The 25,664-nt window shown below is 34.7% G+C and overlaps 1 protein-coding gene across 1 annotated transcript; it reads left to right on the top strand.

The window, feature by feature from the left end:
- Positions 1 to 1,872: 1,872 nt before the first annotated feature.
- On the top strand, positions 1,873 to 24,873 carry LOC114444927 (osteocrin-like). The gene is made up of 5 exons (XM_028419827.1): positions 1,873 to 2,015; positions 3,145 to 3,243; positions 24,216 to 24,445; positions 24,536 to 24,680; positions 24,762 to 24,873. Exons 2-4 carry the CDS (start codon positions 3,145 to 3,147, stop codon positions 24,621 to 24,623), a joined length of 417 nt encoding a protein of 138 aa, XP_028275628.1. The 5' UTR covers positions 1,873 to 2,015; the 3' UTR covers positions 24,624 to 24,680; positions 24,762 to 24,873.
- Positions 24,874 to 25,664: the final 791 nt, after the last annotated feature.

Genomic DNA, 25,664 nt, shown 5'->3' with positions numbered 1-25,664 from the left:
ATTAAAGTCCTGCTTAATGCTAAGATGCTAAGCTAGCTAGCTTGTTTGTCAGTTATTATTAATGCAGTGTAGCTAAACGACAGCTATGACAACGCTAAGCTAATCCAGCTGCCACACAGGTGAAGTGATCAGGTGTGAAGTTCAGTGTGACGCCTCCGGCCGGGTGTCAGGGCCGGTTTGAACCAGCTCCTTCAGCTCCAGTCGTGGCCGCACGGCGACCTGACCTCCTGACTGGAAGCGTGTCGTCAGCCATGTTGGCTCCACGGGTCCTCTCCATGACCGCGTTGTCCCTGCTGCCGAGCACGCGGGTCCAGATTTAAAGCAGTGACTCACCTGTGCTGCTGTGTACTCCTCACCTTAGCAGCAGGCTGTGTCAGTGTGTTAGTTTAACCTCCCGATGCCCGAGCGAAGGGGCCGCGCTCGCCAACATGGAGCTTTCTTCCCACAATGCTTTGGGAAGGCAGCTCGGAGGTCATGGTGGACCTTCTGCATATCTGTGTGTAAACAGAAGTATCTGTTTCCATGGCAACAGGAAGGAAGTGGTTCGGCAGAGGGGTAACATGACATCACCCCGAAGGTCGGCGCTAATTAAAGGGCGAGCGGATGGGGGGGGGGTACGGTCATTATTAGCGTGTTAGCTTCAGTGTCATTACTATTATTAACCCAGGTGTGTTTTCTCAATGACCCAATGCTCCGTCCTGAATGAATGGAGGGACAGATGGGGGGGGGGGGGGGCACATGGGAGAGGGAGAGAGAGAGCCCTGTCGCCCCTGGCAACAGAAACACAAAGAAGAAGTGGATCAACTGAGAGTTCAGCGCAGGACAGAACCTGAACAGAACCGCAGAGGTCCATCAGAAACGTCCAGCACTTAAATGTCTCCTATTAATCCTAATAAATGAAAGATCGTATTTGTTCATCATAACGCAAACAAACAGAATCATCGGTTTGTGTTTGTGTCAATATTTGTAAAATATAAAAACGTGTTGTAGTACCGTTAGCTGCCTAAAGGGGTGCTGCTGTTCTCTTTACAGACTCAAAGTTTATCAGCGTAGAAGCAGGGACCTGGTCTGTGGAGTGGAGCCTCTGCTCCACCAGGGAGCAGCAGGAAGTAGAAGCTGAGCTGATGTAAACACAGCAGCCGCCACGGCGAGCCTCACCGCACAGAGCTGCACGTCTGTCAGCACCGAACCGGCCGGTCCAGAACTCTGTCTCTGAGCCACGTCTCTGTGAGGACAAAGACGCAGCGGGCTCTGAACTCCCACCGCCGAGTCCGGACAGGAGACATTTATCCAGGGAGGAGACGTCAGAGCGCAGGACGGAGCGGCCGGCCGAGCACGGAGCCTCCTCTTCCTCACATGGAGCCTCCTCTTCCTCACACGGAGCCTCCTCTTCCTCACACGGAGCCTCCTCTTCCTCACATGGAGCCTCCTCTTCCTCACACGGAGCCTCCTCTTCCTCACACAGAGCCTCAGTCCACCTCTCTGGATGGACCGAGGACACACTGACCCACTGCTCCACCTAGTGGCTCACAGAGGTGTTACACAGCTAGCTGGTTTCTGCAGCTCTTCCCTCTGTTGATAACTCAAAGCAGATCTCTGCTTGTGCTGCTCCGTGTGCTTTTCTTCATGGACCTGCAGAAACTCTGGACTTGAAACGCTCCTCTGGGAATATCAGATGTCTGCTGTAGCTGCTGAAATCACAGCAAAGTATTATCTTTAAATGAGAGTTTTGGAGAACAGAGAGGAGTCCCAGCGTTTATTTTACAGAATGACTTTCGGGAAGAGGAGGGGGGGGGGGGGGGGTGATTGCTCCCAGGAGCGTTCATTAACAGGTAATGGACCTGATGATGAAATGTCACACAGAGTGGAAAGGAAGCACAAGAAGTGATGTCACTGGAGCGGAGGCGTCTGATTGGACAGGAGGTTCCCGGCAGCTGCTATAAAACCTGATGTGAAGCCACAACAAGACACAGAAACACAGAGACGACGCAGCCGAGATCCGACTCCACACCGAGGTACTGACGTGTGTGTGTGTGTGTGTGTGGCAGGTGTGCACAGGGTCAGACTCCTGCAGGTGTTACACACTGCAGAAATGTCTATCAGTGGACTGATCCTTTAAAACCTTCAAAATAAAAGTCTAAAAGTTTTGTTACTCTTGATGAATTTCATGTCTGTTCAGCCTGAACTCAAGCTGTCTCTGAACTCTCGGGCTGATGCAGAAAGACTCTTATTTTGAAGGATTTCTTCAGACTGACTCATTATGCATGACTTTAATGTATAATTTAATGCATAATCTTGCATAATCTGTTGTTGAAATAATCTCGTCAGACGTCTGACAAACACAAACCTGCATGAGTTAAAAATGTTGAACATGCTGCTTCAGCAGTGTAGATGTTCAGTCTGCTGCCGGGCTGCAGGGAGGAAACAGGGTATTTTTGTGAATGGAAGAATTTGCAGTGTGTGTGTGTGTGTGTGTGTGTGTGTGTGTGTGTATTGTGTCCTCACACGTGCATGAATGAGCATTTGTCAGCATCACTGGTGTGAGTGTGCACAAACCTTTGTGCATCATCAGGAATGTGAGTGACGCTGGCAGCAAGCGTTCTTGCAGGGAAGTGAGTGTGTGTGTGTGTGTGTGTGTGTGTGTGTGTGTGTGTGAGATGGTGGGAATGTGGGAGTGTGCACGTCAGCAGGCGTGCATGTGACAGTCAAAAGGCGTTTATTTGCAGGGATGGAAAATGCTAAAATTAGCCGACGTTGCTAGACAATACACTTCATCCATCAGCTAAAAGCGTCTGTGTGTGTGTCTCTGTGTGTTTGTGTGTGTGTGTGTCTCTGTGTGTTTGCGTGTGTGTGTGTGTGTGTGTATTTTATTACTGAAAATGTCAAGAACCTTTTCAACATTTGATTCATTGATGAATTCATCATGGATTGTTGAGGCTGATAGAGAATGGAGTGCTTCTCATGTTGGACCTGATCAATAATCCATACTGGCTGAAGATAATCATAATAATAATAATAATAATAATAATAATAATAATAATAATAATAAGCATTCAGGGTATTGAAGTGGAGAAAAACTTAATAAGAGTAGTTGTACTTAATTACAAGAACAATAAAGCTGTTGTTGTTGTTGTTGTTGTTTAGATGCAGACCTGTAGCTGTTTGCTGTTCTCCTGCCTGCTGTCCATCATTTTACTGCACTGCAGCGTCCACAGCTTCAGTGTGCAACGACAACCTGGTCAGGTCAGGACACACACACACACACACACACACACTCTCTGACTGCAGCTGTCAGTGCAGCAGGCTGCTCTGATCATCAGATCGGCTCCCATCGAATCATCCTGAGGGCCAAAACAAGCGGCCCCGCCCTCAGGGCCCCGCTGCTGCTGTCAGGTGGTGTCAGGCTGCAGGAGGAGAGGCCTGAGGCTGCTTTGTGTTTAGTCTGGATGACATGTGATCCGTCCGCCTCGCCGGAGGCAGCGGGCGCACAGGAAGTCGCTCACTGTGTGAGAGACCCTCACAACACGGAGGCCTGACGTCTGAAAACACAGGCGGGCAGGGTGGGTCAATATTTTCTGTACGGAGACTCCCTCACACAAAATAAAACATGGAGGAGGTCCGTGACGTCCCCTTAGTCACAGCTTCATCAGTTTCCAGGGACCCATTAAGACAAACCTGCTGAGGACGTCCCTGAAGGACAGACACCGGTGTGTGGAGAGTCATAAATAAACATTTTATCCTTAGTTATTTATTTTTATTTATTTAATTTATTCACATTTGTTTAAACTCACTGTGGTAATAGAGGGGGCCTTCTTTAACAATAATCCAGTAAAATATCTGTTATTTATAGTGATTTTTTTAAAATGCAAAATTTCCAAAAAAAAAAATCCAAATTTTAATGTCAATTCAATGTTCCATTTCTCCATAATCCTGCAGTATTTTTTCATGAAACTCACTGTGGTGATAGAGGAGACCTTCTTTAACAATAATCCAGTAAAATATCTGCTGCAGCTTTTATGGATTATTTATAGTGAATTTTTTAAAATGCAAAATTTCTCGAAAATCCAGATTTTAGTGTCAATTCAATGTTCAATTTCTCCATAATCCTGCAGTATTTTTTCATGAAACTCACTGTGGTGACAGAGGAGACCTTCTTTAACAATAATACAGTAAAATATCTGCTGCAGCTTTTATGGATTATTTATAGTGAATTTTTTAAAATGCAAAATTTCTCGAAAATCCAGATTTTAGTGCCAATTCATCCTTTCATTTCTCCATAATCCTGTGGTATTTTTTCATGAAACTCACTGTGGTGATAGAGGAGACCTTCTTTAACGATAATACAGTAAAATATCTGCTGCAGCTTTTATGGATTATTTATAGTGAATTTTTTAAAATGCAAAATTTCTCAAAAATCCAGATTTTAGTGTCAATTCATCCTTTCATGTCTCCATAATCCTGTGGTATTTTTTCATGAAACTCACTGTGGTGATAGAGGAGACCTTCTTTAACGATAATACAGTAAAATATCTGCTGCAGCTTTTATGGATTATTTATAGTGATTTTTTTAAAATGCACGATTTCTCGAAAATCCAGGTTTTTAGTGTCAATTCAATGTTCCATTCCTCCATAATCCTGCAGTATTTTTTCATGAAACTCACTGTGGTGACAGAGGAGGCCTTCTTTAACAATAATCCAGTAAAATATCTGCTGCAGCTTTTATGGATTATTTATAGTGAATTTTTTAAAATGCAACATTTCTCGAAAATCCAGATTTTAGTGTCAATTCAATGTTCCAATTCTCCATAATCCTGCAGTATTTTTTCATGAAACTCACTGTGGTGACAGACGAGACCTTCTTTAACAATAATCCAGTAAAATATCTGCTGCAGCTTTTATGGATTATTTATAGCGAATTTTTTAAAATGCAAAATTTCTCGAAAATCCAGATTTTAGTGTCAATTCAATGTTCAATTTCTCCATAATCCTGCAGTATTTTTTCATGAAACTCACTGTGGTGACAGAGGAGGCCTTCTTTAACAATAATCCAGTAAAATTTCTGTTATTTATAGTGAATTTTTTAAAATGCAAAATTTCTCGAAAATCCAGATTTTAGTACCAATTCATCCTTTCATTTCTCCATAATCCTGTGGTATTTTTTCATGAAACTCACTGTGGTGACAGAGGAGACCTTCTTTAACGATAATACAGTAAAATATCTGCTGCAGCTTTTATGGATTATTTATAGTGATTTTTTTAAAATGCAAAATTTCTCGAAAATCCAGATTTTAGTGTCAATTCAATGTTCCAATTCTCCATAATCCTGCAGTATTTTTTCATGAAACTCACTGTGGTGACAGAGGAGGCCTTCTTTAACAATAATCCAGTAAAATTTCTGTTATTTATAGTGAATTTTTTTAAAATGCACGATTTCTCGAAAATCCAGGTTTTTAGTGTCAATTCAATGTTCCATTTCTCCATAATCCTGCAGTATTTTTTCATGAAACTCACTGTGGTGACAGACGAGACCTTCTTTAACAATAATACAGTAAAATATCTGCTGCAGCTTTTATGGATTATTTATAGTGAATTTTTTAAAATGCAAAATTTCTCAAAAATCCAGATTTTAGTGTCAATTCATCCTTTCATGTCTCCATAATCCTGTGGTATTTTTTCATGAAACTCACTGTGGTGATAGAGGAGACCTTCTTTAACGATAATACAGTAAAATATCTGCTGCAGCTTTTATGGATTATTTATAGTGATTTTTTTAAAATGCACGATTTCTCGAAAATCCAGGTTTTTAGTGTCAATTCAATGTTCCATTCCTCCATAATCCTGCAGTATTTTTTCATGAAACTCACTGTGGTGACAGAGGAGGCCTTCTTTAACAATAATCCAGTAAAATATCTGCTGCAGCTTTTATGGATTATTTATAGTGAATTTTTTAAAATGCAACATTTCTCGAAAATCCAGATTTTAGTGTCAATTCAATGTTCCAATTCTCCATAATCCTGCAGTATTTTTTCATGAAACTCACTGTGGTGACAGACGAGACCTTCTTTAACAATAATCCAGTAAAATATCTGCTGCAGCTTTTATGGATTATTTATAGCGAATTTTTTAAAATGCAAAATTTCTCGAAAATCCAGATTTTAGTGTCAATTCAATGTTCAATTTCTCCATAATCCTGCAGTATTTTTTCATGAAACTCACTGTGGTGACAGAGGAGGCCTTCTTTAACAATAATCCAGTAAAATTTCTGTTATTTATAGTGAATTTTTTAAAATGCAAAATTTCTCGAAAATCCAGATTTTAGTACCAATTCATCCTTTCATTTCTCCATAATCCTGTGGTATTTTTTCATGAAACTCACTGTGGTGATAGAGGAGACCTTCTTTAACGATAATACAGTAAAATATCTGCTGCAGCTTTTATGGATTATTTATAGTGATTTTTTTAAAATGCAAAATTTCTCGAAAATCCAGATTTTAGTGTCAATTCAATGTTCCAATTCTCCATAATCCTGCAGTATTTTTTCATGAAACTCACTGTGGTGACAGACGAGACCTTCTTTAACAATAATCCAGTAAAATATCTGCTGCAGCTTTTATGGATTATTTATAGTGAATTTTTTAAAATGCAAAATTTCTCGAAAATCCAGATTTTAGTGTCAATTCAATGTTCAATTTCTCCATAATCCTGCAGTATTTTTTCATGAAACTCACTGTGGTGACAGAGGAGGCCTTCTTAACAATAATCCAGTAAAATTTCTGTTATTTATAGTGAATTTTTTAAAATGCAAAATTTCTCGAAAATCCAGATTTTAGTACCAATTCATCCTTTCATTTCTCCATAATCCTGTGGTATTTTTTCATGAAACTCACTGTGGTGACAGACGAGACCTTCTTTAACAACAATACAGTAAAATATCTGCTGCAGCTTTTATGGATTATTTATAGTGAATTTTTTAAAATGCAAAATTTCTCGAAAATCCAGATTTTAGTGTCAATTCAATGTTCAATTTCTCCATAATCCTGCAGTATTTTTTCATGAAACTCACTGTGGTGACAGAGGAGGCCTTCTTTAACAATAATCCAGTAAAATATCTGCTGCAGCTTTTATGGATTATTTATAGTGAATTTTTTAAAATGCAACATTTCTCGAAAATCCAGATTTTAGTGTCAATTCAATGTTCCAATTCTCCATAATCCTGCAGTATTTTTTCATGAAACTCACTGTGGTGACAGACGAGACCTTCTTTAACAATAATCCAGTAAAATATCTGCTGCAGCTTTTATGGATTATTTATAGCGAATTTTTTAAAATGCAAAATTTCTCGAAAATCCAGATTTTAGTGTCAATTCAATGTTCAATTTCTCCATAATCCTGCAGTATTTTTTCATGAAACTCACTGTGGTGACAGAGGAGGCCTTCTTTAACAATAATCCAGTAAAATTTCTGTTATTTATAGTGAATTTTTTAAAATGCAAAATTTCTCGAAAATCCAGATTTTAGTACCAATTCATCCTTTCATTTCTCCATAATCCTGTGGTATTTTTTCATGAAACTCACTGTGGTGACAGAGGAGACCTTCTTTAACGATAATACAGTAAAATATCTGCTGCAGCTTTTATGGATTATTTATAGTGATTTTTTTAAAATGCAAAATTTCTCGAAAATCCAGATTTTAGTGTCAATTCAATGTTCCAATTCTCCATAATCCTGCAGTATTTTTTCATGAAACTCACTGTGGTGACAGACGAGACCTTCTTTAACAATAATCCAGTAAAATATCTGCTGCAGCTTTTATGGATTATTTATAGTGAATTTTTTAAAATGCAAAATTTCTCGAAAATCCAGATTTTAGTGTCAATTCAATGTTCAATTTCTCCATAATCCTGCAGTATTTTTTCATGAAACTCACTGTGGTGACAGAGGAGGCCTTCTTTAACAATAATCCAGTAAAATTTCTGTTATTTATAGTGAATTTTTTAAAATGCAAAATTTCTCGAAAATCCAGATTTTAGTACCAATTCATCCTTTCATTTCTCCATAATCCTGTGGTATTTTTTCATGAAACTCACTGTGGTGACAGAGGAGACCTTCTTTAACGATAATACAGTAAAATATCTGCTGCAGCTTTTATGGATTATTTATAGTGATTTTTTTAAAATGCACGATTTCTCGAAAATCCAGGTTTTTAGTGTCAATTCAATGTTCCATTTCTCCATAATCCTGCAGTATTTTTTCATGAAACTCACTGTGGTGACAGACGAGACCTTCTTTAACAATAATACAGTAAAATATCTGCTGCAGCTTTTATGGATTATTTATAGTGAATTTTTTAAAATGCAAAATTTCTCGAAAATCCAGATTTTAGTGTCAATTCATCCTTTCATGTCTCCATAATCCTGTGGTATTTTTTCATGAAACTCACTGTGGTGATAGAGGAGACCTTCTTTAACGATAATACAGTAAAATATCTGCTGCAGCTTTTATGGATTATTTATAGTGAATTTTTTAAAATGCAACATTTCTCGAAAATCCAGATTTTAGTGTCAATTCAATGTTCCAATTCTCCATAATCCTGCAGTATTTTTTCATGAAACTCACTGTGGTGACAGACGAGACCTTCTTTAACAATAATCCAGTAAAATATCTGCTGCAGCTTTTATGGATTATTTATAGCGAATTTTTTAAAATGCAAAATTTCTCGAAAATCCAGATTTTAGTGTCAATTCAATGTTCAATTTCTCCATAATCCTGCAGTATTTTTTCATGAAACTCACTGTGGTGACAGAGGAGGCCTTCTTTAACAATAATCCAGTAAAATTTCTGTTATTTATAGTGAATTTTTTAAAATGCAAAATTTCTCGAAAATCCAGATTTTAGTACCAATTCATCCTTTCATTTCTCCATAATCCTGTGGTATTTTTTCATGAAACTCACTGTGGTGACAGAGGAGACCTTCTTTAACGATAATACAGTAAAATATCTGCTGCAGCTTTTATGGATTATTTATAGTGATTTTTTTAAAATGCAAAATTTCTCGAAAATCCAGATTTTAGTGTCAATTCAATGTTCCAATTCTCCATAATCCTGCAGTATTTTTTCATGAAACTCACTGTGGTGACAGACGAGACCTTCTTTAACAATAATCCAGTAAAATATCTGCTGCAGCTTTTATGGATTATTTATAGTGAATTTTTTAAAATGCAAAATTTCTCGAAAATCCAGATTTTAGTGTCAATTCAATGTTCAATTTCTCCATAATCCTGCAGTATTTTTTCATGAAACTCACTGTGGTGACAGAGGAGGCCTTCTTTAACAATAATCCAGTAAAATTTCTGTTATTTATAGTGAATTTTTTAAAATGCAAAATTTCTCGAAAATCCAGATTTTAGTACCAATTCATCCTTTCATTTCTCCATAATCCTGTGGTATTTTTTCATGAAACTCACTGTGGTGACAGAGGAGACCTTCTTTAACGATAATACAGTAAAATATCTGCTGCAGCTTTTATGGATTATTTATAGTGATTTTTTTAAAATGCACGATTTCTCGAAAATCCAGGTTTTTAGTGTCAATTCAATGTTCCATTTCTCCATAATCCTGCAGTATTTTTTCATGAAACTCACTGTGGTGACAGACGAGACCTTCTTTAACAATAATACAGTAAAATATCTGCTGCAGCTTTTATGGATTATTTATAGTGAATTTTTTAAAATGCAAAATTTCTCGAAAATCCAGATTTTAGTGTCAATTCATCCTTTCATGTCTCCATAATCCTGTGGTATTTTTTCATGAAACTCACTGTGGTGACAGAGGAGACCTTCTTTAACAATAATCCAGTAAAATATCTGCTGCAGCTCTTATGGATTATTTATAGTGAATTTTTTAAAATGCAAAATTTCTTGAAAATCCAGATTTTAGTGCCAATTCATCCTTTCATTTCTCCATAATCCTGTGGTATTTTTTCATGAAACTCACTGTGGTGATAGAGGAGACCTTCTTTAACGATAATACAGTAAAATATCTGCTGCAGCTTTTATGGATTATTTATAGTGAATTTTTTAAAATGCAAAATTTCTCGAAAATCCAGATTTTAGTGTCAATTCAATGTTCAATTTCTCCATAATCCTGCAGTATTTTTTCATGAAACTCACTGTGGTGACAGACGAGACCTTCTTTAACAACAATACAGTAAAATATCTGCTGCAGCTTTTATGGATTATTTATAGTGAATTTTTTAAAATGCAAAATTTCTCGAAAATCCAGATTTTAGTGTCAATTCAATGTTCAATTTCTCCATAATCCTGCAGTATTTTTTCATGAAACTCACTGTGGTGACAGAGGAGGCCTTCTTTAACAATAATCCAGTAAAATTTCTGTTATTTATAGTGAATTTTTTAAAATGCAAAATTTCTCGAAAATCCAGATTTTAGTACCAATTCATCCTTTCATTTCTCCATAATCCTGTGGTATTTTTTCATGAAACTCACTGTGGTGACAGAGGAGACCTTCTTTAACGATAATACAGTAAAATATCTGCTGCAGCTTTTATGGATTATTTATAGTGATTTTTTTAAAATGCAAAATTTCTCGAAAATCCAGATTTTAGTGTCAATTCAATGTTCCAATTCTCCATAATCCTGCAGTATTTTTTCATGAAACTCACTGTGGTGACAGACGAGACCTTCTTTAACAATAATCCAGTAAAATATCTGCTGCAGCTTTTATGGATTATTTATAGTGAATTTTTTAAAATGCAAAATTTCTCGAAAATCCAGATTTTAGTGTCAATTCAATGTTCAATTTCTCCATAATCCTGCAGTATTTTTTCATGAAACTCACTGTGGTGACAGAGGAGGCCTTCTTTAACAATAATCCAGTAAAATTTCTGTTATTTATAGTGAATTTTTTAAAATGCAAAATTTCTCGAAAATCCAGATTTTAGTACCAATTCATCCTTTCATTTCTCCATAATCCTGTGGTATTTTTTCATGAAACTCACTGTGGTGACAGAGGAGACCTTCTTTAACGATAATACAGTAAAATATCTGCTGCAGCTTTTATGGATTATTTATAGTGATTTTGTTAAAATGCACGATTTCTCGAAAATCCAGGTTTTTAGTGTCAATTCAATGTTCCATTTCTCCATAATCCTGCAGTATTTTTTCATGAAACTCACTGTGGTGACAGACGAGACCTTCTTTAACAATAATACAGTAAAATATCTGCTGCAGCTTTTATGGATTATTTATAGTGAATTTTTTAAAATGCAAAATTTCTCGAAAATCCAGATTTTAGTGTCAATTCATCCTTTCATGTCTCCATAATCCTGTGGTATTTTTTCATGAAACTCACTGTGGTGATAGAGGAGACCTTCTTTAACGATAATACAGTAAAATATCTGCTGCAGCTTTTATGGATTATTTATAGTGAATTTTTTAAAATGCAACATTTCTCGAAAATCCAGATTTTAGTGTCAATTCAATGTTCCAATTCTCCATAATCCTGCAGTATTTTTTCATGAAACTCACTGTGGTGACAGACGAGACCTTCTTTAACAATAATCCAGTAAAATATCTGCTGCAGCTTTTATGGATTATTTATAGCGAATTTTTTAAAATGCAAAATTTCTCGAAAATCCAGATTTTAGTGTCAATTCAATGTTCAATTTCTCCATAATCCTGCAGTATTTTTTCATGAAACTCACTGTGGTGACAGAGGAGGCCTTCTTTAACAATAATCCAGTAAAATTTCTGTTATTTATAGTGAATTTTTTAAAATGCAAAATTTCTCGAAAATCCAGATTTTAGTACCAATTCATCCTTTCATTTCTCCATAATCCTGTGGTATTTTTTCATGAAACTCACTGTGGTGACAGAGGAGACCTTCTTTAACGATAATACAGTAAAATATCTGCTGCAGCTTTTATGGATTATTTATAGTGATTTTTTTAAAATGCAAAATTTCTCGAAAATCCAGATTTTAGTGTCAATTCAATGTTCCAATTCTCCATAATCCTGCAGTATTTTTTCATGAAACTCACTGTGGTGACAGACGAGACCTTCTTTAACAATAATCCAGTAAAATATCTGCTGCAGCTTTTATGGATTATTTATAGCGAATTTTTTAAAATGCAAAATTTCTCGAAAATCCAGATTTTAGTGTCAATTCAATGTTCAATTTCTCCATAATCCTGCAGTATTTTTTCATGAAACTCACTGTGGTGACAGAGGAGGCCTTCTTTAACAATAATCCAGTAAAATTTCTGTTATTTATAGTGAATTTTTTAAAATGCAAAATTTCTCGAAAATCCAGATTTTAGTACCAATTCATCCTTTCATTTCTCCATAATCCTGTGGTATTTTTTCATGAAACTCACTGTGGTGACAGAGGAGACCTTCTTTAACGATAATACAGTAAAATATCTGCTGCAGCTTTTATGGATTATTTATAGTGATTTTTTTAAAATGCAAAATTTCTCGAAAATCCAGATTTTAGTGTCAATTCAATGTTCCAATTCTCCATAATCCTGCAGTATTTTTTCATGAAACTCACTGTGGTGACAGACGAGACCTTCTTTAACAATAATCCAGTAAAATATCTGCTGCAGCTTTTATGGATTATTTATAGCGAATTTTTTAAAATGCAAAATTTCTCGAAAATCCAGATTTTAGTGTCAATTCAATGTTCAATTTCTCCATAATCCTGCAGTATTTTTTCATGAAACTCACTGTGGTGACAGAGGAGGCCTTCTTTAACAATAATCCAGTAAAATTTCTGTTATTTATAGTGAATTTTTTAAAATGCAAAATTTCTCGAAAATCCAGATTTTAGTACCAATTCATCCTTTCATGTCTCCATAATCCTGTGGTATTTTTTCATGAAACTCACTGTGGTGACAGAGGAGGCCTTCTTTAACAATAATCCAGTAAAATATCTGCTGCAGCTTTTATGGATTATTTATAGTGAATTTTTTAAAATGCAAAATTTCTCAAAAATCCAGATTTTAGTGTCAATTCATCCTTTCATGTCTCCATAATCCTGTGGTATTTTTTCATGAAACTCACTGTGGTGACAGACGAAACCTTCTTTAATAATAATACAGTAAAATATCTTCTGCAGCTTTTATGGATTATTTATAGTGAATTTTTTAAAATGCAAAATTTCTCGAAAATCCAGATTTTAGTGTCAATTCAATGTTCAATTTCTCCATAATCCTGCAGTATTTTTTCATGAAACTCACTGTGGTGACAGAGGAGGCCTTCTCTAACAATAATACAGTAAAATATCTGCTGCAGCTTTTATGGATTATTTATAGTGAATTTTTTAAAATGCAAAATTTCTCAAAAATCCAGATTTTAGTGTCAATTCATCCTTTCATGTCTCCATAATCCTGTGGTATTTTTTCATGAAACTCACTGTGGTGACAGAGGAGACCTTCTTTAACAATAATACAGTAAAATATCTGCTGCAGCTTTTATGGATTATTTATAGTGAATTTTTTAAAATGCAAAATTTCTCGAAAATCCAGATTTTAGTGTCAATTCAATGTTCAATTTCTCCATAATCCTGCAGTATTTTGTCATGAAACTCACTGTGGTGACAGAGGAGACCTTCTTTAACAATAATCCCGTAAAATATCTGCTGCAGCATTTATGGATTATTTATAGTGATTTTTTTAAAATGCAAAATTTCTCGAAAATCCAGATTTTAGTGCCAATTCATCCTTTCATTTCTCCATAATCCTGTGGTATTTTTTCATGAAACTCACTGTGGTGATAGAGGAGACCTTCTTTAACGATAATACAGTAAAATATCTGCTGCAGCTTTTATGGATTATTTATAGTGATTTTTTTAAAATGCACGATTTCTCGAAAATCCAGGTTTTTAGTGTCAATTCAATGTTCCATTTCTCCATAATCCTGCAGTATTTTTTCATGAAACTCACTGTGGTGACAGACGAGACCTTCTTTAACAATAATACAGTAAAATATCTGCTGCAGCTTTTATGGATTATTTATAGTGAATTTTTTAAAATGCAAAATTTCTCAAAAATCCAGATTTTAGTGTCAATTCATCCTTTCATGTCTCCATAATCCTGTGGTATTTTTTCATGAAACTCACTGTGGTGATAGAGGAGACCTTCTTTAACGATAATACAGTAAAATATCTGCTGCAGCTTTTATGGATTATTTATAGTGATTTTTTTAAAATGCACGATTTCTCGAAAATCCAGGTTTTTAGTGTCAATTCAATGTTCCATTTCTCCATAATCCTGCAGTATTTTTTCATGAAACTCACTGTGGTGACAGACGAGACCTTCTTTAACAATAATACAGTAAAATATCTGCTGCAGCTTTTATGGATTATTTATAGTGAATTTTTTAAAATGCAAAATTTCTCAAAAATCCAGATTTTAGTGTCAATTCATCCTTTCATGTCTCCATAATCCTGTGGTATTTTTTCATGAAACTCACTGTGGTGACAGAGGAGGCCTTCTTTAACAATAATCCAGTAAAATATCTGCTGCAGCTTTTATGGATTATTTATAGTGAATTTTTTAAAATGCAAAATTTCTCAAAAATCCAGATTTTAGTGTCAATTCATCCTTTCATGTCTCCATAATCCTGTGGTATTTTTTCATGAAACTCACTGTGGTGATAGAGGAGACCTTCTTTAACGATAATACAGTAAAATATCTGCTGCAGCTCTTATGGATTATTTATAGTGATTTTTTTAAAATGCACGATTTCTCGAAAATCCAGGTTTTTAGTGTCAATTCAATGTTCCATTTCTCCATAATCCTGCAGTATTTTTTCATGAAACTCACTGTGGTGACAGACGAGACCTTCTTTAACAATAATACAGTAAAATATCTGCTGCAGCTTTTATGGATTATTTATAGTGAATTTTTTAAAATGCAAAATTTCTCAAAAATCCAGATTTTAGTGTCAATTCATCCTTTCATGTCTCCATAATCCTGTGGTATTTTTTCATGAAACTCACTGTGGTGATAGAGGAGACCTTCTTTAACGATAATACAGTAAAATATCTGCTGCAGCTTTTATGGATTATTTATAGTGATTTTTTTAAAATGCACGATTTCTCGAAAATCCAGGTTTTTAGTGTCAATTCAATGTTCCATTTCTCCATAATCCTGCAGTATTTTTTCATGAAACTCACTGTGGTGACAGACGAGACCTTCTTTAACAATAATACAGTAAAATATCTGCTGCAGCTTTTATGGATTATTTATAGTGAATTTTTTAAAATGCAAAATTTCTCAAAAATCCAGATTTTAGTGTCAATTCATCCTTTCATGTCTCCATAATCCTGTGGTATTTTTTCATGAAACTCACTGTGGTGACAGAGGAGGCCTTCTTTAACAATAATCCAGTAAAATATCTGCTGCAGCTTTTATGGATTATTTATAGTGAATTTTTTAAAATGCAAAATTTCTCAAAAATCCAGATTTTAGTGTCAATTCATCCTTTCATGTCTCCATAATCCTGTGGTATTTTTTCATGAAACTCACTGTGGTGACAGACGAAACCTTCTTTAACAATAATACAGTAAAATATCTTCTGCAGCTTTTATGGATTATTTATAGTGAATTTTTTAAAATGCAAAATTTCTCGAAAATCCAGATTTTAGTGTCAATTCAATGTTCAATTTCTCCATAATCCTGCAGTATTTTTTCATGAAACTCACTGTGGTGACAGAGGAGGCCTTCTTTAACAATAATACAGTAAAATATCTGCTGCAGCTTTTATGGATTATTTATAGTGAATTTTTTAAAATGCAAAATTTCTCAAAAATCCAGATTTTAGTGTCAATTCATCCTTTCATGTCTCCATAATCCTGTGGTATTTTTTCATGAAACTCACTGTGGTGACAGAGGAGACCTTCTTTAACAATAATACAGTAAAATATCTGCTGCAGCTTTTATGGATTATTTATAGTGAATTTTTTAAAATGCAAAATTTCTCGAAAATCCAGATTTTAGTGTCAATTCAATGTTCAATTTCTCCATAATCCTGCAGTATTTTTTCATGAAACTCACTGTGGTGACAGACGAGACCTTCTTTAACAATAATACAGTAAAATATCTGCTGCAGCTTTTATGGATTATTTATAGTGAATTTTTTAAAATGCAAAATTTCTCAAAAATCCAGATTTTAGTGTCAATTCATCCTTTCATGTCTCCATAATCCTGTGGTATTTTTTCATGAAACTCACTGTGGTGATAGAGGAGACCTTCTTTAACGATAATACAGTAAAATATCTGCTGCAGCTTTTATGGATTATTTATAGTGATTTTTTTAAAATGCACGATTTCTCGAAAATCCAGGTTTTTAGTGTCAATTCAATGTTCCATTTCTCCATAATCCTGTGGTATTTTTTCATGAAACTCACTGTGGTGATAGAGGAGACCTTCTTTAACGATAATACAGTAAAATATCTGCTGCAGCTTTTATGGATTATTTATAGTGAATTTTTTAAAATGCAAAATTTCTCAAAAATCCAGATTTTAGTGTCAATTCATCCTTTCATGTCTCCATAATCCTGTGGTATTTTTTCATGAAACTCACTGTGGTGACAGAGGAGGCCTTCTTTAACAATAATCCAGTAAAATATCTGCTGCAGCTTTTATGGATTATTTATAGTGAATTTTTTAAAATGCAAAATTTCTCAAAAATCCAGATTTTAGTGTCAATTCATCCTTTCATGTCTCCATAATCCTGTGGTATTTTTTCATGAAACTCACTGTGGTGACAGACGAAACCTTCTTTAACAATAATACAGTAAAATATCTTCTGCAGCTTTTATGGATTATTTATAGTGAATTTTTTAAAATGCAAAATTTCTCGAAAATCCAGATTTTAGTGTCAATTCAATGTTCAATTTCTCCATAATCCTGCAGTATTTTTTCATGAAACTCACTGTGGTGACAGAGGAGGCCTTCTTTAACAATAATACAGTAAAATATCTGCTGCAGCTTTTATGGATTATTTATAGTGAATTTTTTAAAATGCAAAATTTCTCAAAAATCCAGATTTTAGTGTCAATTCATCCTTTCATGTCTCCATAATCCTGTGGTATTTTTTCATGAAACTCACTGTGGTGACAGAGGAGACCTTCTTTAACAATAATACAGTAAAATATCTGCTGCAGCTTTTATGGATTATTTATAGTGAATTTTTTAAAATGCAAAATTTCTCGAAAATCCAGATTTTAGTGTCAATTCAATGTTCAATTTCTCCATAATCCTGCAGTATTTTGTCATGAAACTCACTGTGGTGACAGAGGAGACCTTCTTTAACAATAATCCCGTAAAATATCTGCTGCAGCATTTATGGATTATTTATAGTGATTTTTTTAAAATGCACAATTTCTCGAAAATCCAGATTTTAGTGTCAATTCAATGTTCCATTTCTCCATAATCCTGCAGTATTTTTTCATGAAACTCACTGTGGTGACAGAGGAGGCCTTCTTTAACAATAATACAGTAAAATATCTGCTGCAGCTTTTATGGATTATTTATAGTGAATTTTTTAAAATGCAAAATTTCTCAAAAATCCAGATTTTAGTGTCAATTCATCCTTTCATGTCTCCATAATCCTGTGGTATTTTTTCATGAAACTCACTGTGGTGACAGAGGAGACCTTCTTTAACAATAATACAGTAAAATATCTGCTGCAGCTTTTATGGATTATTTATAGTGAATTTTTTAAAATGCAAAATTTCTCGAAAATCCAGATTTTAGTGTCAATTCAATGTTCAATTTCTCCATAATCCTGCAGTATTTTGTCATGAAACTCACTGTGGTGACAGAGGAGACCTTCTTTAACAATAATCCCGTAAAATATCTGCTGCAGCATTTATGGATTATTTATAGTGATTTTTTTAAAATGCACAATTTCTCGAAAATCCAGATTTTAGTGTCAATTCAATGTTCCATTTCTCCATAATCCTGCAGTATTTTTTCATGAAACTCACTGTGGTGACAGAGGAGACCTTCTTTAACAATAATCCAGTAAAATATCTGCTGCAGCTTTTATGGATTATTTATAGTGAATTTTTTAAAATGCAAAATTTCTCAAAAATCCAGATTTTAGTGTCAATTCATCCTTTCATGTCTCCATAATCCTGTGGTATTTTTTCATGAAACTCACTGTGGTGACAGAGGAGACCTTCTTTAACAATAATACAGTAAAATATCTGCTGCAGCTTTTATGGATTATTTATAGTGAATTTTTTAAAATGCAAAATTTCTCAAAAATCCAGATTTTAGTGTCAATTCATCCTTTCATGTCTCCATAATCCTGTGGTATTTTTTCATGAAACTCACTGTGGTGACAGAGGAGACCTTCTTTAACAATAATACAGTAAAATATCTGCTGCAGCTTTTATGGATTATTTATAGTGAATTTTTTAAAATGCAAAATTTCTCGAAAATCCAGATTTTAGTGTCAATTCAATGTTCAATTTCTCCATAATCCTGCAGTATTTTTTCATGAAACTCACTGTGGTGACAGACGAGACCTTCTTTAACAATAATACAGTAAAATATCTGCTGCAGCTTTTATGGATTATTTATAGTGAATTTTTTAAAATGCAAAATTTCTCAAAAATCCAGATTTTAGTGTCAATTCATCCTTTCATGTCTCCATAATCCTGTGGTATTTTTTCATGAAACTCACTGTGGTGATAGAGGAGACCTTCTTTAACGATAATACAGTAAAATATCTGCTGCAGCTTTTATGGATTATTTATAGTGATTTTTTTAAAATGCACGATTTCTCGAAAATCCAGGTTTTTAGTGTCAATTCAATGTTCCATTTCTCCATAATCCTGTGGTATTTTTTCATGAAACTCACTGTGGTGATAGAGGAGACCTTCTTTAACGATAATACAGTAAAATATCTGCTGCAGCTTTTATGGATTATTTATAGTGAATTTTTTAAAATGCAAAATTTCTCAAAAATCCAGATTTTAGTGTCAATTCATCCTTTCATGTCTCCATAATCCTGTGGTATTTTTTCATGAAACTCACTGTGGTGACAGAGGAGGCCTTCTTTAACAATAATCCAGTAAAATATCTGCTGCAGCTTTTATGGATTATTTATAGTGAATTTTTTAAAATGCAAAATTTCTCAAAAATCCAGATTTTAGTGTCAATTCATCCTTTCATGTCTCCATAATCCTGTGGTATTTTTTCATGAAACTCACTGTGGTGACAGACGAAACCTTCTTTAACAATAATACAGTAAAATATCTTCTGCAGCTTTTATGGATTATTTATAGTGAATTTTTTAAAATGCAAAATTTCTCGAAAATCCAGATTTTAGTGTCAATTCAATGTTCAATTTCTCCATAATCCTGCAGTATTTTTTCATGAAACTCACTGTGGTGACAGAGGAGGCCTTCTTTAACAATAATACAGTAAAATATCTGCTGCAGCTTTTATGGATTATTTATAGTGAATTTTTTAAAATGCAAAATTTCTCAAAAATCCAGATTTTAGTGTCAATTCATCCTTTCATGTCTCCATAATCCTGTGGTATTTTTTCATGAAACTCACTGTGGTGACAGAGGAGACCTTCTTTAACAATAATACAGTAAAATATCTGCTGCAGCTTTTATGGATTATTTATAGTGAATTTTTTAAAATGCAAAATTTCTCGAAAATCCAGATTTTAGTGTCAATTCAATGTTCAATTTCTCCATAATCCTGCAGTATTTTGTCATGAAACTCACTGTGGTGACAGAGGAGACCTTCTTTAACAATAATCCCGTAAAATATCTGCTGCAGCATTTATGGATTATTTATAGTGATTTTTTTAAAATGCACAATTTCTCGAAAATCCAGATTTTAGTGTCAATTCAATGTTCCATTTCTCCATAATCCTGCAGTATTTTTTCATGAAACTCACTGTGGTGACAGAGGAGACCTTCTTTAACAATAATCCAGTAAAATATCTGCTGCAGCTTTTATGGATTATTTATAGTGAATTTTTTAAAATGCAAAATTTCTCAAAAATCCAGATTTAGTGTCAATTCATCCTTTCATGTCTCCATAATCCTGTGGTATTTTTTCATGAAACTCACTGTGGTGACAGAGGAGACCTTCTTTAACAATAATACAGTAAAATATCTGCTGCAGCTTTTATGGATTATTTATAGTGAATTTTTTAAAATGCAAAATTTCTCGAAAATCCAGATTTTAGTGTCAATTCAATGTTCAATTTCTCCATAATCCTGCAGTATTTTGTCATGAAACTCACTGTGGTGACAGAGGAGACCTTCTTTAACAATAATCCCGTAAAATATCTGCTGCAGCATTTATGGATTATTTATAGTGATTTTTTTAAAATGCACAATTTCTCGAAAATCCAGATTTTAGTGTCAATTCAATGTTCCATTTCTCCATAATCCTGCAGTATTTTTTCATGAAACTCACTGTGGTGACAGAGGAGACCTTCTTTAACAATAATCCAGTAAAATATCTGCTGCAGCTTTTATGGATTATTTATAGTGAATTTTTTAAAATGCAAAATTTCTTGAAAATCCAGATTTTAGTGCCAATTCATCCTTTCATTTCTCCATGATCCTGCAGTATTTTTAATGAAACTCACTGTGGTGATAGAGGAGACCTTCTTTAACAATAATACAGTAAAATATCTGCTGCAACTTTTATGGATTATTTATAGTGAATTTTTTAAAATGCAAAATTTCTCGAAAATCCAGATTTTAGTGTCAATTCAATGTTCCAATTCTCCATAATCCTGCAGTATTTTTTCATGAAACTCACTGTGGTGATAGAGGAGACCTTCTTTAACAATAATCCAGTAAAATATCTGTTATTTATAGTGAATTTTTTAAAATGCAAAATTTCTCGAAAATCCAGATTTTAGTGTCAATTCATCCTTTCATGTCTCCATAATCCTGTGGTATTTTTTCATGAAACTCACTGTGGTGACAGAGGAGACCTTCTTTAACAATAATACAGTAAAATATCTGCTGCAGCTTTTATGGATTATTTATAGTGAATTTTTTAAAATGCAAAATTTCTCGAAAATCCAGATTTTAGTGTCAATTCAATGTTCCAATTCTCCATAATCCTGCAGTATTTTTTCATGAAACTCATTGTGATGATAGAGGAGGCCTTCTTTAACGATAATACAGTAAAATATCTGCTGCAGCTTTTATGGATTATTTATAGTGAATTTTTTAAAATGCAAAATTTCTCAAAAATCCAGATTTTAGTGTCAATTCATCCTTTCATGTCTCCATAATCCTGTGGTATTTTTTCATGAAACTCACTGTGGTGACAGAGGAGACCTTCTTTAACAATAATACAGTAAAATATCTGCTGCAGCTTTTATGGATTATTTATAGTGAATTTTTTAAAATGCAAAATTTCTCGAAAATCCAGATTTTAGTGTCAATTCAATGTTCAATTTCTCCATAATCCTGCAGTATTTTGTCATGAAACTCACTGTGGTGACAGAGGAGACCTTCTTTAACAATAATCCCGTAAAATATCTGCTGCAGCATTTATGGATTATTTATAGTGATTTTTTTAAAATGCACAATTTCTCGAAAATCCAGATTTTAGTGTCAATTCAATGTTCCATTTCTCCATAATCCTGCAGTATTTTTTCATGAAACTCACTGTGGTGATAGAGGAGACCTTCTTTAACAATAATCCAGTAAAATATCTGTTATTTATAGTGAATTTTTTAAAATGCAAAATTTCTCGAAAATCCAGATTTTAGTGTCAATTCATCCTTTCATGTCTCCATAATCCTGTGGTATTTTTTCATGAAACTCACTGTGGTGACAGAGGAGACCTTCTTTAACAATAATCCCGTAAAATATCTGCTGCAGCATTTATGGATTATTTATAGTGATTTTTTTAAAATGCACAATTTCTCGAAAATCCAGATTTTAGTGTCAATTCAATGTTCCATTTCTCCATAATCCTGCAGTATTTTTTCATGAAACTCACTGTGGTGACAGAGGAGACCTTCTTTAACAATAATCCAGTAAAATATCTGCTGCAGCTTTTATGGATTATTTATAGTGAATTTTTTAAAATGCAAAATTTCTTGAAAATCCAGATTTTAGTGCCAATTCATCCTTTCATTTCTCCATGATCCTGCAGTATTTTTAATGAAACTCACTGTGGTGATAGAGGAGATCTTCTTTAATAATAATACAGTAAAATATCTGCTGCAGCTTTTATGGATTATTTATAGTGAATTTTTTAAAATGCAAAATTTCTCGAAAATCCAGATTTTAGTGTCAATTCATCCTTTCATGTCTCCATAATCCTGTGGTATTTTTTCATGAAACTCACTGTGGTGACAGAGGAGACCTTCTTTAACAATAATACAGTAAAATATCTGCTGCAGCTTTTATGGATTATTTATAGTGAATTTTTTAAAATGCAAAATTTCTCGAAAATCCAGATTTTAGTGTCAATTCAATGTTCCAATTCTCCATAATCCTGCAGTATTTTTTCATGAAACTCACTGTGGTGATAGAGGAGACCTTCTTTAACAATAATCCAGTAAAATATCTGTTATTTATAGTGAATTTTTTAAAATGCAAAATTTCTCGAAAATCCAGATTTTAGTGTCAATTCATCCTTTCATGTCTCCATAATCCTGTGGTATTTTTTCATGAAACTCACTGTGGTGACAGAGGAGACCTTCTTTAACAATAATACAGTAAAATATCTGCTGCAGCTTTTATGGATTATTTATAGTGAATTTTTTAAAATGCAAAATTTCTCGAAAATCCAGATTTTAGTGTCAATTCAATGTTCCAATTCTCCATAATCCTGCAGTATTTTTTCATGAAACTCATTGTGATGATAGAGGACACCTTCTTTAACGATAATACAGTAAAATATCTGCTGCAGCTTTTATGGATTATTTATAGTGATTTTTTTAAAATGCACGATTTCTCGAAAATCCAGGTTTTTAGTGTCAATTCAATGTTCCATTTCTCCATAATCCTGCAGTATTTTTTCATGAAACTCACTGTGGTGACAGAGGAGACCTTCTTTAACAATAATCCCGTAAAATATCTGCTGCAGCATTTATGGATTATTTATAGTGATTTTTTTAAAATGCACAATTTCTCGAAAATCCAGATTTTAGTGTCAATTCAATGTTCCATTTCTCCATAATCCTGCAGTATTTTTTCATGAAACTCACTGTGGTGACAGAGGAGACCTTCTTTAACAATAATCCAGTAAAATATCTGCTGCAGCTTTTATGGATTATTTATAGTGAATTTTTTAAAATGCAAAATTTCTTGAAAATCCAGATTTTAGTGCCAATTCATCCTTTCATTTCTCCATAATCCTGCAGTATTTTTAATGAAACTCACTGTGGTGATAGAGGAGATCTTCTTTAATAATAATACAGTAAAATATCTGCTGCAGCTTTTATGGATTATTTATAGTGAATTTTTTAAAATGCAAAATTTCTCGAAAATCCAGATTTTAGTGTCAATTCATCCTTTCATGTCTCCATAATCCTGTGGTATTTTTTCATGAAACTCACTGTGGTCACAGAGGAGACCTTCTTTAACAATAATACAGTAAAATATCTGCTGCAGCTTTTATGGATTATTTATAGTGAATTTTTTAAAATGCAAAATTTCTCGAAAATCCAGATTTTAGTGTCAATTCAATGTTCCAATTCTCCATAATCCTGCAGTATTTTTTCATGAAACTCACTGTGGTGATAGAGGACACCATTAACGATAATACAGTAAAATATCTGCTGCAGCTTTTATGGATTATTTATAGTGATTTTTTTAAAATGCACGATTTCTCGAAAATCCAGGTTTTTAGTGTCAATTCAATGTTCCATTTCTCCATAATCCTGCAGTATTTTTTCATGAAACTCACTGTGGTGACAGAGGAGACCTTCTTTAACAATAATCCCGTAAAATATCTGCTGCAGCTTTTATGGATTATTTATAGTGATTTTTTTAAAATGCACAATTTCTCGAAAATCCAGATTTTAGTGTCAATTCATGCTTTCATTTCTCCATAATCCTGCAGTATTTTTAATGAAACTCACTGTGGTGATACAGGAGACCAGTGGAGTACATCAGTGCTTTTAGTACATAGCTGTATCCCAGCTCCTTCCATTTCTTTGTACCTTGTTGTTCAGCATATAGACCAGTCCACGCAGAGGTCTCTGATGTTCCACCAGCACCGTCCTGAAGCCATGAAGGTGAGAGAGGAGCTCACGGCAAAACTGCTCCGTTTAGACGACCTGGTGAGGATGGAGAATGATGTCATGGAGCCAAAGAGGAAGAGAAGTTTCCCCGGCAACAACTCCCCGCTGGACCGCCTGTCAGTCAGCTCCATGGAAACCAAACAGGGAAGCAACAAGCAGAGGTAGAACACACACCGCTTTAATACATGCTAACGAAACATAGCTCTGCATGCTAACACATGATTGTTATCTTTGTATTTTTGTGCTGACAGTAAAGTCGTGGAGTTACCACGGCGACGATTCAACCCGCCTCCCATTGACAGGATCGGAATGAGTCGTCTACCAAACAACAGAGGATAGGCCACGCCCCTTCCCTCTGAAAGCTCACCTCCACTCGACAGCGCCTCCTCTGGGCAGGTACAGTAATGCAGGTCTCAGTCACTAATGAACAGCGAATGAGTTTAAACAGTTTAAATCTGTTTGTTTGTGTGTTTGTAGAGGAATCACCACATCTGCACACACAGCCAATCATCTGCTGAGCCACGCCCACCACCTTCATGCCCCACCCCCACCCTCTAAAATTCACCCCCATGAATGTTCAGTGATGGTGCATTCAGGTGTAGCTCGGTCAACACACTGTTGGAGGACCAACGTTTTTATATTTCAGTCCAGCATTAAAACGTCTTAAACTGACTCCATGGATATTTGATCCATTATCAACAGATTAGGAAGTAGCAGCATTTTCATTCTGTGAATGTGGAACCTGAGCTGACGTGTTTTAAACAAATCTGCATTTCAGAATTAAACTGGAGTTTTTTAAAATGCTTTTTGAGTCACGTCCCTTCAGGCTGGAGTCACCTGAATGCACCATCGCCTCCTCCTGCTGTGACTGACTGGAGGCGCTGCTGCCTCAACTGAACCTCCGACACAACTCGACTCAAGTTTCCTTCTTGTAGTTTTTGTTTTCCAGTAGTGCAGACGGGCGTCCACTGTGACCACCGCACCACAACACAACACACACACAGAGACTCCATATGAAGCCATCAGTCACATTCCCTTCAGCTGACTGAATTATATTTTAAATTTGAATGAACTAGTTTTTTAATGGCACATGAATAAAGGTATTTTAGACTGACAGGAAAATGTTGGAATGTTCCTTTAAGAAGTTGCAGTACAGACATACCTTATGGATGTGTCTTTTCAGTACATAGATCTGTCCCACATTCCATGACATAGCCATGTCCACCTTCTAGGTTGTTCCAGTATATAGCCTGATCCCACCGTTTGTTGTTTCAGCACATAGACCTATCCCAGTCATGCTACATCATACCTCCGTTTTGTTCTGGTATATAGCCTTATCCCACATGAATTCAGTACCATGATCCAGTGCATAGACCTATC

This window comes from Parambassis ranga, chromosome 13 (genome assembly GCF_900634625.1).
Source record: "Parambassis ranga chromosome 13, fParRan2.1, whole genome shotgun sequence".
In the NCBI taxonomy this organism is placed as follows: Eukaryota; Metazoa; Chordata; class Actinopteri; family Ambassidae; genus Parambassis; species Parambassis ranga.
The sequence above is the reverse complement of the archived record's forward strand: the minus strand, read 5'-3'. Positions and strand labels throughout refer to the sequence as shown.

Coding starts and splice junctions, on each gene's coding strand:
- LOC114444927 (XM_028419827.1), top strand. CDS start 3,145: ATGCAGACCTGTAGCTGTTTGCTGTTCTCCTGCCTGCTGTCCATCATT. Junction 3,244..24,215: donor TGCAACGACAACCTGGTCAG/GTCAGGACACAC, acceptor CTTGTTGTTCAG/CATATAGACCAGTCCACGCA. Junction 24,446..24,535: donor CAGGGAAGCAACAAGCAGAG/GTAGAACACACA, acceptor TTGTGCTGACAG/TAAAGTCGTGGAGTTACCAC.